The sequence below is a fragment of the Protopterus annectens genome, chromosome 3.part1, assembly GCF_019279795.1.
Source record: "Protopterus annectens isolate FY-2018-M chromosome 3.part1, PAN1.0, whole genome shotgun sequence".
NCBI classification, from domain to species: Eukaryota; Metazoa; Chordata; order Ceratodontiformes; family Protopteridae; genus Protopterus; species Protopterus annectens.
In genome coordinates this window covers 492,807,919-492,822,918 of record NC_056732.1, presented here as the reverse complement: position 1 = coordinate 492,822,918, position 15,000 = coordinate 492,807,919, and the positions used below count along the sequence as shown (strand labels likewise).

At 36.2% G+C, this 15,000-nt stretch overlaps 1 protein-coding gene across 1 annotated transcript in view; it reads left to right on the top strand.

Moving 5' to 3' along the window:
• The window catches only part of LOC122798188 (squalene monooxygenase-like), a 647,600-nt gene that overhangs the window by 284,347 nt on the left and 348,253 nt on the right, over positions 1 to 15,000 (top strand). Inside the window, exons 5-6 of the mRNA XM_044066935.1 lie at positions 3,135 to 3,306; positions 10,452 to 10,547. Coding sequence (XP_043922870.1) covers positions 3,135 to 3,306; positions 10,452 to 10,547 — 268 coding nt within the window. The remainder of the gene's footprint in view (positions 1 to 3,134; positions 3,307 to 10,451; positions 10,548 to 15,000) is intronic.

Here is a 15,000-nt window from a genome sequence, read left to right as displayed (position 1 = left end):
AAACTGTCTTGTATGCTTTGCATACATTTCAGTGTCTTCGGACACTGACAGGAGTTATTATTATTAGATGCAGGCTGTACTAGTCAGCATTTTAGGTTGCGCGTATGCAACCAACATGTTCACGCCTCCGTGCAGTGCTTAGACACGCCCCCTGCACTCGTGCACGTTTCCTATGGACGTGGCCATTGCGGCAGTGCGCCTTCATTAATATGCATGTGGTGCTGCTGCGCCATCTCTACGCCACATGGTTGGCGCAAGGCTAACGCCATCCTTGCACCGAGCTTCATGAATCATGGGGTGTAGATTTTAATGATCTGTTTTGCAAAATTCTTTCCTTCTGAAAAGAAAAAATGTAGGATGTGAATCCGCTTTTTTTAAATTTTTGGTGCCACTAGTATGTTTGTCATGCAGTATGATTTTTTGTTTACCAGACAGCTTAAAAAATCAATGCGATGAGTTGGGATTCATAAAGTTGTGCAAAGGGATAAATCAAGCCAGAAAAATATTGACATACCTCAAAAACTTAGAGCATCATATGGAGGGTAAATCATGTCTGAAAGTAGCTACAAAACAGGGGCAGTTGAGAGGTCTAGTGCGATGGCATCATGGCTGTTCAGTGATATTAAAATTGACAGCCATTGTACATAGTATACCATAAATGCTGTACATCATATGCTATTCTATGTGGCCGGTGCCATAGCTTATCAATTCAATGCCACACAGTATCCCATAAGGTATTCTATTTGGTTGGTACCACAGGATATTAATTCCATGCCATACAGTATCCTGATTATTCTTCAATGGCTGTTATGGAACACATGACTAATAGATCTGCAGTGTGCACCCAACCAATCAGAATGTTCCATTCATGTTTAGGTACAGTTATGGGGATAATCTGTGGCTGACCCAAAAGGGGAAACAAAGTGTTGTGGAAGCTTGTTTTTACTGTTGTGGTTGGGAACTTCTCCAGAATATAATCATGTAGTATAACTGTAGGGGTGCATTTTTTTGTAGCTGTAAAATTAACAGAATGTTAAAATTCAGCTACGGTGACCAGGAGTTGTAGCAGAAGATTACAGCTGTTGGATATGGAAACATGATTGGTGACTACTTGTGGAAACTGTAATGATATGCAAAGCTCATAGCTTTTGGGAGCTACAACTAATACAAGTTTTTATTTTTCTTTTACTAATTTAATAACAGTATTCATGTACTTAAATCTGGGTGGCTGCAGTGGTGCAGCGGTTAGCATTGCTGGCTCACAGCAAGATGTTCGCCAGTTCGCCCCTCGGTTGTGGTGCTTTCTGTGTGGAGTCTGCATGTCCTCCCTGTGATCACGTGGGTTTCCTCCAGGTGCTCTGGCTTCCTCCCACATGCCAAAGACATGCTGTATGTGGATTGGACACTCTAAATTTGCCCTAGACGTGCGTGCGTGTGTGCCTTCTCTGGAAGGTTGGGCACCGGGCTGGCAACTTGACACCGTAAAACTCCACTGCCAATCATGAGTGGACAGGTGATCCACTGTGGTGACCCCTGACTGGGAAAAGTTGGAAGAAGAAGAAGATTCATGTACTTAAATCTGCAGAATGGAAAAACAAAAAGATGGTAATTAGATAACTAGCACTACGATATTGTAAGGTCATCACAGAAAATTTGCTACAAATCCACTTAGGAAACCAATAGAAAATATTATAAGACAGTCTCTTGCACTTCACTTCTACTTACTTTACTAAAGCTAGGTCTCTCTTTATTCATTGATGGAGCTCATTAGTGTCTTACCCATGTTAACAGTAAAAAAAACAGTCTGAGTATCACTAAGACCAGGGCCTATCTGATTTCACATTGGTTAAATGATGTACAACCACTGATCTTGAATAAACCACTTTACTAATTTCTTCTTCTGTCTTTCTAATCATAGCTTCATAAGTATGTTCTCTGCTTCTGTTATTGTTCTCTTATTTAAGCAATTTTCATTTATTCTCCAAAGTGACCATAGAGAAATATACAAACTAATCACATTATTTAGCTGCACATATCCATATCATTTTCATTTATAAAATGTGTTAAAGAAAACAATTGTTTCACCTTTTTCTAGTGAATATTATGTGGAGCACCAAAAACTACAATTTTGGAAAAAGAATTGATATCATTAATTTATTACGAAAAAGGCAAATTAATACTTTTAAACACATGTGCATGCACTCAGAATAAAACTAAGAAAAACAATCACTTCCATTAATTCTAACAGAAAAACATTGTAAGCAATGTTTTTAATTATCCACTATTTCTTCTAAAGAAAAATGTATACCTTATAAAATGATATACTGTCTGTAGATACATGTATCTCAGTCAATATCAAATTATTAGCTTGATTGCTACCTACTAAGAATAATATAAGCAGTTTCAGTAAGTGCAATAAGCATGTTCAGCACAGAATTAAGTTCTGTTTTTATAGGAAATCTGCATAAATGTCATGTTGACTTGATATGCAAAAAAGTATGAATGTTTTAGTGGGTATATATGAAATATTACCAGTTTACCTCCATAATGTTGATGGCCACAATGGTGAATACACTTCCTTGAACTCTGAACTGCGCCTTCACAAAACCTTGAACGTCAATATTCCAAACCGCAAAATCTTGCCCCATTTTTGACCCATGTTAGCACTTGTTTGTAGGTGTGGTGGGGTCAGAAATGTTGACTTTCAATGTTTTATAGGCTTTCTGAGGTTTTGGCTGTATGGCTTTTCAGAAATGGTTTGGCATTGTGTACATTTTCAGTTGTGGCCACCAACATTATAAAGGTAAACCAATATTACCTTTATACTTTATTTGCTTTGCAGTGTGCATAAACCAAGCCTGAAACATTCAACTGTTTTGAAGCAATTTCAGTTTCTTTTCCAGATGGTCTGCCAACGAGCATTTGATAAGTCATGGATTGCCAGTGAACTCTGTTGGTGATGTCCCTGGAAATAACCAACATGCCTGTGAAATACATGTTATTTGCGGACTGTCATGTTTTCTAAAAATGTGACAAGTGCACTTAAGAGCTTTTATTGTGTAACTGTTTTATTCTTTACCATATGACATAGTAAAATTAATGTACAAAAATATGTCTTATTTTTAATTTGTTAGGTGTTGCCAGGACAGAATATAACTACATTGCTGTCATGTTCAGTAAAATCCCGAGCTATAGTAATGTACCCAATTTCAACTACTGAAACTCGGGTAATGGTGGATACAACAGGAATACAACCCAGAAACTTGAAAAACTTCTTGCAAGAGGAGGCATATTCATACATACCTGGTAAGAATTCAGAATAAAATGTTTATTTTCAGTACATTGTGGAGTTTTTGTATAAAACAATAATGATTTGGCTCATCAATATCATTATCATTTTCACATTTTGCATAATATCAGCAGATGTTTATTTTATTTTATAATTAACAATATAGGCACTGTATTCAATTTAGGTTATATACTGCAATGGTTGCATGCATGCTTCTTGTCAATTTTACATCATACTTGTCTTCACTGTAGCCCATATTGATTTTTTCTCTTCACACATATGCAGACACAAACACACCCACATCCACACACACACACACACACACACACACACACACACACACACACACACACACACAAAACGTACACACACAGTGAGAAAGAGAGAAAGATCACTATATCTATACATATATACATAAGCCAAGATAATGTTTTCCCAAAGTGCTATCTTAAACCTATTATAGTAGAAGCCCATGGATATACATAAATGACCCCTTATGGGAATACCATTGTTTCAGCTACATGACTTCTCAATGCTGTAACTGTTTACTTTTTATGTCTTTATGGACATATTCAGACCAGTATAACCAAATCTCCCTAGCTGTAGCAATACAATGTTTTGTTCTTTTTCTGATCTGATGAGAACAGCATAGGTGAATATTATTTCTATACTTTAGAAACACAGATCAAGCCCAACGTGCATAAATATTAAGGTATCTGAAAAAAATATCTCAAATAACATCCAGATCAAAGGGCATAAAAGTAACACAGACAAATCATTCAGTAAAAACTGCAAGAGACACCTAGACAAGATAGTCTTCTCTGTATAATACCTTAAACCTCCTATTGTAGAGACCTGTGGGATATATGTAAATTACCCCAGAAGGATATATAAGTATATGCATACTGAATGCTCTTTACTTTTTTTTGGTTTTACTTTTTAAGATTTTTATGGGTATATTCAGGCCAATAAAGCCAAACCCCACAAGTTGCAGACATGTCATGGTTTTTCTAAGTGACCCCTGTCCATTTGGTTTGGAATTTGGGATATTTTGTAGGCACCTTAAAATTTATGGATATCAGGCTTGATTTTAAGCTCTGTGTTTCTAAAATATAGCTAAACAATCCACTTATGCTGACCTGACGAGATCAAAAAATTACCAAAACATGGCATGTCTACAGCCAATGTCAGGTCAAAAATATGCACAATAACTACAGAAAATATTTATGCACTACTTACATCACCTTGCCGTACAAATTTTGAGGAAACTGTGGATATGTCATGTTTTTCTTTATTTTATTTTAGAAGACAACTATTTTATTTTGCCATTAATTTCATACTGTAGTAAATACTCATGTATTTCAACATATGCGTCAGGGGCAAGTAAACATATCCATGCTCACTAAATACAAAGACAGTGCATTTTGAATGATTTTAAAACAACATTATCTCAAAGAAAATCAGCCATCCATAACAAAAACATTAGCAACACCACAAAGCAAAGCTTTCAACTGTGTAGGCTTATTAATCTGACTCACTGGTGGAGGAGTTCACAATCGATAGGGAATGGTTAATCCACTGTGTTTTTTCTTTAGTAACATGCTTCTGATGAATCTATACAGATTACATGTGCCATCAGCTTCATATCACACAAACAGAAAATGGTTGGTGTATATGTATATACACACACACACACACACACACACACACACACACACACACACACACACATTATATATATATATATATATATATATATATATATATAATATATATATACACACATACATGTATATATGGGTTTATAGTAACTAACTGGTAACTCCCTCCTTCCTGACCGATTGAACAATGCTGCCTGCATACCAAAAGCCACAGTTACTGAAAACAGAAAAAAAAACACCATGGCATTCAGACAGAATTTGTCTGAATTAGTGATAGTGTGTTTTCTAAAGTAAGGTGCATGGTCAGGAGTAGGGTTAGGATTGGCAGATATTAATAAGGTAGGCAGGGGGAACTTTACCATACATATGTTTCACATGCTGCAGTCATATATTTTTTATGTTGTTTTATTTCACTATACCTCTTTGTAGTAAACATATCTGCAACTTTTTAAAATCACCTTATACTGTAACAATAAGAAAACATGCATTAAAACTGCATTATATTTTTGTAAGTAGTGTACCTATTTAATGCTGTTATTTATTGCTTTTTAATCTAATTAGCGCTTGTTTTGTTTGTTTAGATGCTGCTACCAACTTTCTAGTCTCTTTCATTATGGACACAGAATCCTTCTCTGTGAACTTCTGCCTTTCAAGCATCTTCCTTTTTACTCACACTTATCATGACATGATACTGTGTAGAATACAGAACATTATAGTCTTCATACACTTATGGGTTGTTCAGAGAAGATGGAACTGAAGTAATCTCCATGATATTTCCAGCATTTGAATTTATAAAGGCAATCAATTTCCCAACATTTCTTTCTGGGAAAGAATCAGTTCATCTTCTGGCTCATTGTCATTCAAAAGCTTCAGTAGCATACTTTTATCCAGACTTCCTTTGAATACTTTAGTTGTAATCATAAGCCACTTGGCTAATTTAATCTCTCCTCTCATTCACAAATTCCTTGTCTTCAAGGCTGGTGTAACAGACTGCATTGTCTTCTACCTGAAAAGCATTGTGGAATTTTTCCAGTGCCTAGTTACCTGGCCAAATTAATTCTAGGCAACAGGATTACCACTTCAGATTTCCTCTGAGAATAGGATATATTAATGAGACTAACTATATTAACAAAAAGAAATAGGAATAGTTTATATAGATAGATGTGATGTGTATGCATGTATATGCATATGTTACATTTCCTGAAAACCAATAAACTACTTTTAACATTATGGAACCATCATCATCAGAGGCACAATAGTAATAACAAGTCTTTCTGGTCACCAGCCATCATTATTTATGTGGAATATAACACATCAGACTTGGAATAAAAATGGAAGACTAACTTTCATGAATTTAACTTCTGAAAGAAAAGATGAAATGCTGTGAGATATCACTCATAGTTCTAATACAAAATAATTTGTCATACAACTTTTTATTCTTCTGGGCATATTAGCCAGTCATGACATAGCAAAGGAATATACACAAAATACTCTTTTACCTATATTTATATACAAAATCATTGCTTTTTGAAATCAAATTTACTATAAAAAAGATTATTTCAATAATGTGGGACATCATACAGAATATTTATTTTATAGTATACATATGTTATGTGTTGTAATGGATGGGTTCTCTTGCTGGAAATAAAAAAAATGCATTTATACTTTTCTTAAAAGATTTGTAAACAACAACATTCAAAATATCTTACCCAGCTTCTGTCAGCCATGTTCTTTTGACTGGAAAATAAATAGTTTGATGCTGTTACAGCAGTTCATGTACTTTTAGAACATTAAGATGTCATAATCATAATAATTTACTTCATCTAAACAGACTCATGGAGAAAAAAATACATACATTTTCACAACAGGAACAAAGCATTTTGTAAAAAAGACTATGCTCTGCTGTGGCATTGTACTTTTCATTAGGTATTTATATAACAGAGGAAATGTGGAAAGTGTTACAACATTTGGATCATGTTAGACATACCACAAACTGATGGTACAGCAAGGAACACAAGGCTTTTCCAAATCCTCAACCAGCATCAATGTTGGAGCAGGGAGAGCAAGAAAGAGAATGGAATATAGAAAAAGGGAAAAATATATTAGTGAAAGATACAATTATGGAATGTACAGACATTAAAACCATTATTATGGTTGTTATTATTTTATTATTATTATTATTATAACTTTATTTGATTTAACCAAAGATGAATTAAAATTAATATTTCATTGGTAATGTGCTCAAACAATCCAGCTAGTGTAATGCTGAAAACTCATCATTACCAACCTATAATGCTAACTAAAGATAACCCTCTTCCCCAATAATAAATATCAATAATAATAAATAAGCAATGAAAACAAACGAGATGATCTTAGATGTGAATATGTAATACTTCAGTGTTGATACATATAACGTATGCAGACTTAAATACAAAATGCAGAGAAATAAAGCTGCAAGTTATGAATGAGCAGCTTTCTGGGCCCATGATACAGGGTTTAATTATTTCCACTTTCATTTGTCTGCTGTGAGATTTTGAGTAAGTCACTTAACCAGACAGTCTGGATCACCCCTGAAAAGTTACAATTTATCCAATGAGTCAACTTGATCAACAAACAGATAAAAATATAAAGTCAAATAAAATAAAATAAAAATATAAAAAATAATATAGGAGGCACACATATTGCACCTGAAACATTCCTCAAATACAGCTTGCAAAAATGCAGACATTCTGAAATACAAAAATATCCCATTCATAGTCAATTTTTCTATCCTGTTACCAAAATGGTTATCAAATCTTGGATGAAAATCACATTGGAACATGTCTAATCACCTGTAGCTCATATTCTTATCTTGGATATTTGCAGATACAGAATTCATCAGGGTCTGGCTACTTGTATTGAAAAGTAAAATTTTATATAAGAAAATCAACAACTGCAATTTTGTTTTATTAAGTTATTAATTTATCTTTTATTATCTCATTTTCTCCTACTCTTGTTACTATCTCTGTCCAAACAAAAAAAAAAATAACAATGGAGGCATGCGGTGCAGAAGTAGCAGGATTTTCTGTCCAGACTCTTGTAGATACTAGTTAGTTAGCATACTGTAACAAGAGGGTACTAATTTATTTCCTTGAAATATAGAAAGCAAACCAATTCCCACTGAATAACTAACAATGAAAGTAATCCAGTTCCTGAAGGATTGTCATCTCCCAGAGTAAAATATTCTAACACTATGCATTAGCTGGTTCATAATTTTCCAATATCTACTTCTGAAAAAAAAAACTCCATTAATAAAAATGTCCATTGTCATATCACACATTTCCTTTTCCAGATGAAGAAGAAGAAATGCATCTTCACTACTAAGGAATGGATAAAAACACCTACTCAAGCACATACTATATACATTATTTTAGTATTTCTTGTGGGACTGCAATGTCAATGTACTTCTACCTACCTTTCAATAATAGTCTAATACTTGTCTTTTTAACATTTTAGCTTAAAATCACACTATGTAATATCTGTATCCCATACCAGCACCACCATATACAGAACAATTCCATAGTCACTTTTACATTCCACAGTGACTATAAAATTACCTTTTGTTACCAGTTTGTTGGCAAAGATCCTATTCCAGTATACAACTTTCTCTATTGTCTAAGGGCATTTTTATGCATTCGTATGGTAGGTGAAAAATATGTACAAGACTCTATATTGTCAAATGATGATTTGTATTGGCTTCTCTTTTTATTTATTGCAAGCATACTTGTAAGAAAATCAGTCAATCAATCCATCGACCAATAAGTACATTTGGTGTGGATCAAATGTAAGAACCATGTCATACAGTGGATAGATATATCATTTCTATCACTGATGCAGAGTGTTGTGGTTTGCATAGATTTTAATCTGTGACAACATAATATAACACCTCTGCAAGAACTGTATTTTGATATATTATTTTATTTATACGCATATTTATACTTTAACCAGACAACATAGAAACTCCTGAACCCTATTTCAGAATGAAAGTAACTACTTGTTTGTTATTAGTGAGCTTGCTTGCTCCCAGGAAGAGTCTATCACTGGAAATGTTTTTATCTAAGTGCCATATACATTCAACAAAGTATTAATGCTAGAATGATACAAAAAAAATCTCTATTCAAAACAGTATAAAGATATATTGTTTTTACATGAAACATCTTAGAGATTCTGTATATTTTAGAGTTTTAATTCATAGGTTCATAGATTGTTAATAGGCTAATGACCTGGGGCCTTTATAAGCCTAGCCAAGATTTCCCAAAAGAATAATGATTTCCTGTATCTAAAAAGGACATTGAGTGCCAGGCATTTATAAGTTATCTCTGTCCATAAGGGACACAGGTGCCAAGCCAAGTGAAATGTTTTCATTCCCCATCCACTGGTCTAGGTTACACTTAAATTGAGTAATAGAAGAACTGAGCTTCACATGGATGGGAAACCTGTTCCATAGGAGGGGTAGTCTCTGGAACACATATCTGTCTCTCTAGCATGCTCTGTTTAAGTCACAGACAAAATTCAGGTCCCCAGACCTTGTATTTCTGGAATTCTTTGACCTACAAATATGTAGGACATTCATAAGAGTAGGGTTTGCAGATGCCTTGTAAGCCAGGCATAGATCACCCCCTCAGCAATCTATAGGAGACTGAGTAGAGGGAAAGGACTTTGAGGCACTCTGTATAAGGCAGGTTTATTATGCCTTGTACTCTTTTTTGTAAGGACCTTCTGAGGTCACTCTAGTTGCTGCATATGCCTGGTCAGGTACATATCAAAGGGATCAATCTGCTCTATGACTGGTCTGATAAGGGTGGAGTACAGTGGGATAATGACCTCTTTGTACTTACATGCCATGGCCTTATTTATAAGATGTGCAACATAAAAGGATTTTTTCACCACTGTGGTCACATGGTGGTTGAAGGTAAGGCTACTGTCTATGTGTGTACCAAGATCCCTGACCACTGGGTTAACTCTTAAGGGCGTATTATCAACATGGTAATTAGCTGTGATGGTTGACTTCCCAAAGGGTTCAATTATGCATTTCTTGCATTGAGTTTAAGACTGTGGCTTTGGTACCATTTGTTATTCAGAGACAGACCTACTTTAAGAATACTAGTGTCTACCAGGAGTTGATGATAACCCCCAGTTTGCAAAAATCTGAAAACTTAGTCATCGAGAAACCTTCAGCATTTATTTCCATTTCAGAGAAACAGATAACAAAATGGAGCAAAAATCAAAAATCTTAATTTTAGTATTTAATATTCTCTTTTAATGTTTTGTAAATCTAGTTAAAGCAATCAGATTTCATGCATAGTCCACATGGAAATGTAGGGTTTGCTAAAAATAGCAGCAAACAAAAAACTAGATATGCAGTTAGAGAACCTGTTCATTATAGCTGAATTAGTCCACATTTATTATTATTATGGCTAAAAGTGAAGAAAAATAAATGGATTTATAAATTATATTTACAGATCACCAGAAGGAGGCATTCCTTCTAGGACTACAAAATGATAATTTGAAGTCATTTCCTACAAGATATGTGCCTGCAGTCGCAGTGGACAAACCAGGTAAAGTACAAGGAAAATTATTTTTCCAGATAAAATAGAGTACGCTGAGTATATGTACAAAGTTGTCATTAAAAATCTGTATTTATCACCTATTATTGCTTATTTCATGTGGTGATGCATCTAAAATTAAACATTATAAAGGTCATATTAAGGATGGCTCACCTTATTGTCTACCAAAGAGCAAAACTGATGAGCAAGTTCAGGCCCTACAAAAGAGGTAAGAGGGGACAAGAGATTGAGCTCTCAAATGAAGATCCGTGGCAAATCTCTGAGGTATCAAATTTAAAAGGCACATCATCTTTCCTTTTATTTGTGTGGGTTTTCACTGGTTTAACTGGTTTCTCCTACCTACTAGAGATAACATTGGTGAGTAGAAGTTTCTTCAGATTTCCTACAGTTGTGCATTTCCTGTGTGTCAGAGATTGCCAGGGAATAACCCATTTCTCTCTCTCATAGCCCTGAATTTGATAAAGCAGATAAAGGAATATGAATGGATGAATGAATGAATGAATGAATGAATGAATGAATGAATGAATGAATGAATGAATAAGGTAAAAAAGAATAACATAGAGTGGTAATTGAAATAATTTTTATTTCACAAAATGTTTTCAACAAGCTGATAGTTCAAAGGATGTCAGCTAGATGCAGGACATGTTTTTTTTTTAATGGGAGAATTTATACAAAGAAAAAAAGCAGTTGCTTACATGTTGTTGCTCAAGTGAAGGATCATGGAGAGAACAATGGGGTTATGGAGCAGAGTAGACAAGGGAGTTAAATGGCATTAGGAATGTTGCAACCGAAGACCCCTTTGCCCTGCAGATTAAAATCAGTTTAAATTGTGTGACTCTGTGGTAAAGAAGGATGAAGCCCTGCCTATGACTCAAGTGACCCAAGCTCAATTGGCAGCTATGGCGCTGATGAAACCAGGCGGGAAAAGATGGGAGTGAATGGCCAATTTCGGCTTGCCAGTCCTTGGATGATGGAAGTATTCTGACTCAATGCAGTGACATCTGTTACAGAAAAGATGGCTTACATGCAGCAAAATTCTTAACAACTGTTTGGCACATGCCAAGCAACATACATGGTGGCCTTCAAGGGGCAACATGGAGTCTACATACCAATAGAAAAGGCAATGAATATGGATGGATCTGCAAGCATCTCTCTAGTAATCACTTTATCTGGGAAAGATGGGTCCAGGTCATTGCATGTAGTCTGTTTGGCAGGCAGTGGAGATACAAACTTCAGGAAAAGATTTAATAATGCACTGGAACTGAGACAAAAATCATATTTGTCTTGGTGAGGAATAGTTTCCTTCATAATTCTAGTAAGCAGTATGAGAACAAGGAATTGCCATAGTGTTTTTCCTGATTTGGGTATTCTAATTTAGAAAATATTTTTAGAAGGTAGCTCTCTGTTGATTTAACATAGTCTGATGAAACAACAGTTGTGCAAGTACATAACTCATGGCTGAATGCAAAATAGCTTAGCTTTCACTGATGATGGAAGCTCTTGTCTCCCCTTTATTTCTTTTTTTATTACTATTTTATTTTTAGGACAAGGCATTGATGACTGCAGTGTTTCTTATCAGTGCCAGAAGCATTATTCCATTTGCATGTGAATCATTTTCAAGAAGGTGGATAGAGATGGCTTTTAATCAGAGTTAATTACATGAAAGATATGGTAGGAGCATGGCATTAACTAGTCTACTTCTTCATAATAAGGTCAAGTATTTTTTAACATGGTGTTGGCTACTTTATGTTATATTTTGTTTTTTATTCTTGGAGAAGGAATGTTAAATAATGTTCAGTCAACAACTCTAGAAATAATTAGTAGGGGTTGTGGGGTACAGAGGGGCTTCTCCCCTGCAAAAAACAGTCCCCGGGATTCATGAAGCTCGGCGCAAGGACAGCGTTAGCCTTGCGCTGACCGTGTGGTGTAGAGATGGTGCAGCAGCACCATATACATATTAATGAAGGCACGCTGCCGCAACATCCACGTGCACAGGAAACGTGCACGAGTGCAGGGGTGTGTCTAAGCACTACACGGAGGTGTGAACATGTCAGCTGCAGACATGTAACCTAAAATGCTGACTAGTACAGCCTGCCTCTAATAGTAATCACTCCTGTCAGTGTCCATGGATAATGAAATGTATGTAAAACATACAAGACAGTTCCGCGAACACCAAAATAAAAAGTAAACACAAAGGCACGTAGCTGAATATTGAGCCCCCGTCCCTCGAACAAATGACATTTAAAACCCCATGCCCGTATTTCATTGTAGTGTTGGTTATTATAACAAGTGGAAGTGAAATCCAGCATGTTTGTGTGCCACTGTCCTTTGCTAAGCCTAGCCCAATGGTTAGGGTTACCACCTGTCCCACTTTGTGAGGGACAGTCCCTCTCTGGGCAGTTGTGCCCTTACCAAAAATATTAAAAATAGCAAATGTCCTGCGATTGTAGGACATAATTATGTCCCATATTTTATGTAATAGTTGCATAAAATAGTTATTTCTGTATCTAAAATACCTAAATGTTACAAGAAACAGAATAAGCAACTAAACTGCTACAAGAATAAGCTTTTATTTAGGCAAAAAAGTAAAGTTCTTTCCTTTGTACTGACCGTGGGTATGTGTCGGCCAGTAAAATCTGATGTGTGTCCCGAAAATGTCCCACTTTGGCCATTTGAAAAGGTGGCAACCCTACCAATGGTCAGAGCATTCGCTCAATATCTGCCCATTTGCAGTCCAAGTAGTCCTTGTCTGGACGGCCCAAAGATGAATGGGTATTATCCGGGTCTGCCTACCATGTCATGAAAGATAAGTATTTGTGTGTACCTATGTGCGTGAAGTACAGCATGTGGAAGATCAAATATGCTAGGGTTGTCCTCACAACCATATTGGTACCAGAGATATGTAGAGTATGCAATGTGTACTGCTGTCTATGCCATGGGCCATCAACCAGAGAAGGGATGGATGGTGTGTTTGTGGAATATGGGGGGGGGTGACGTGTAATGTAATAATTCGCCAAGGGGAGAGTGGGTCAGATGTACAATAGGTGAACTGGAGGTGTACCATAAAGGAAACCAAAGAACATACATTCACATCCACAATACACCCTGACAAGCCATACTGCAGAACATAATCCCACAAACATATGAACATTAAAATGTGCGATACACATGTACAGAAACGTTACCGGCTCACACCCACATAATGGTCTGACCTGAACTGGGCCATCCAACCCCAACACACCTGGATACATAATTGAATACCCATCATCCCCTCCACAGCACACCCCCCCCTTACTGAACGTCCACCAAAACCACCCATACTCGGGCTGCTAGCTTGGCACAGCCATATCCGCACATATTGCCCCCTACCCACATCTAGTTTGCAGTTTCACCATAGGCAATCTCAGGCTTGCAAACTAGGTATCCTTTGCATGTATAACCCTACCGCATTTTCAAATAGCCAGAAGAATGGGGTTCGTCATTCACAATTTTTGGACATTTCTCATGGGATAAGTGTCTGTTCTCAAGATTAGACTTTGTGGCATAATGCGATGTCCATCCCCGTTGACATCCGGGCACAAGTCAGATTGGCAGTACTTGTCCACAACCCTGCTCAGCCTCCACCTGGTCCTGCAAAACCTACGACCCTGGATTAAACACCTGACTGTGATGCATGTCTCCCCATGTGCATTATCGGGAATATATACCTTTCACATGTTCCCATGAAGCTTCCCCATAGCCATCTTCCAAATAGTACATGTCCACAAATTGTATACCCCATCTAGGTTCCTCGTCGTAATGATGCACACAACCTCTGTATACAAACGGTACAGGTACCTCCCGTATGCAGTTGTTCATATACATGACCATGTATAACTCCAGATATGTAGTCATATATCTATAAATATACATACTTATATTCGCATAGCTACACATCACACATACATTCATATAAGTAGTTGTCAAGTATGTGTCCTATTCATAAATATGTATACTTACAAATGTATACATATGCCTCTCAGAAACATATGAACAGAAACATGTACTATACATATGTACACCAACCGACTGTCACATTTGTTGCCAGTACTGTGGAATGCCTGTAGTAAAGTCATATATCCTTATTACCATCCATACAGAATGTATCACGAATGGTTTAGTGGTAAAATCAATGACTATGGTGTTCCTGTTCCTGGGTCCAAGCCATGCAAGGGCTGCTAATTTTATACGATGCCCCGAATATTGGCAATTGGATATTGGGTGACGTAAGCAGGTATGCGTGACGGTAAGTGGCAGTCATTCAACAGTATGGGAAATGTAAATAAGCATGTAGGTGTATATGCATGTGTATGTACAGACATATATATATATATATATATATATATATATATATATATATACACATGAAGAATGAACATGGTAACAATAAAGCAGTCATAACGAA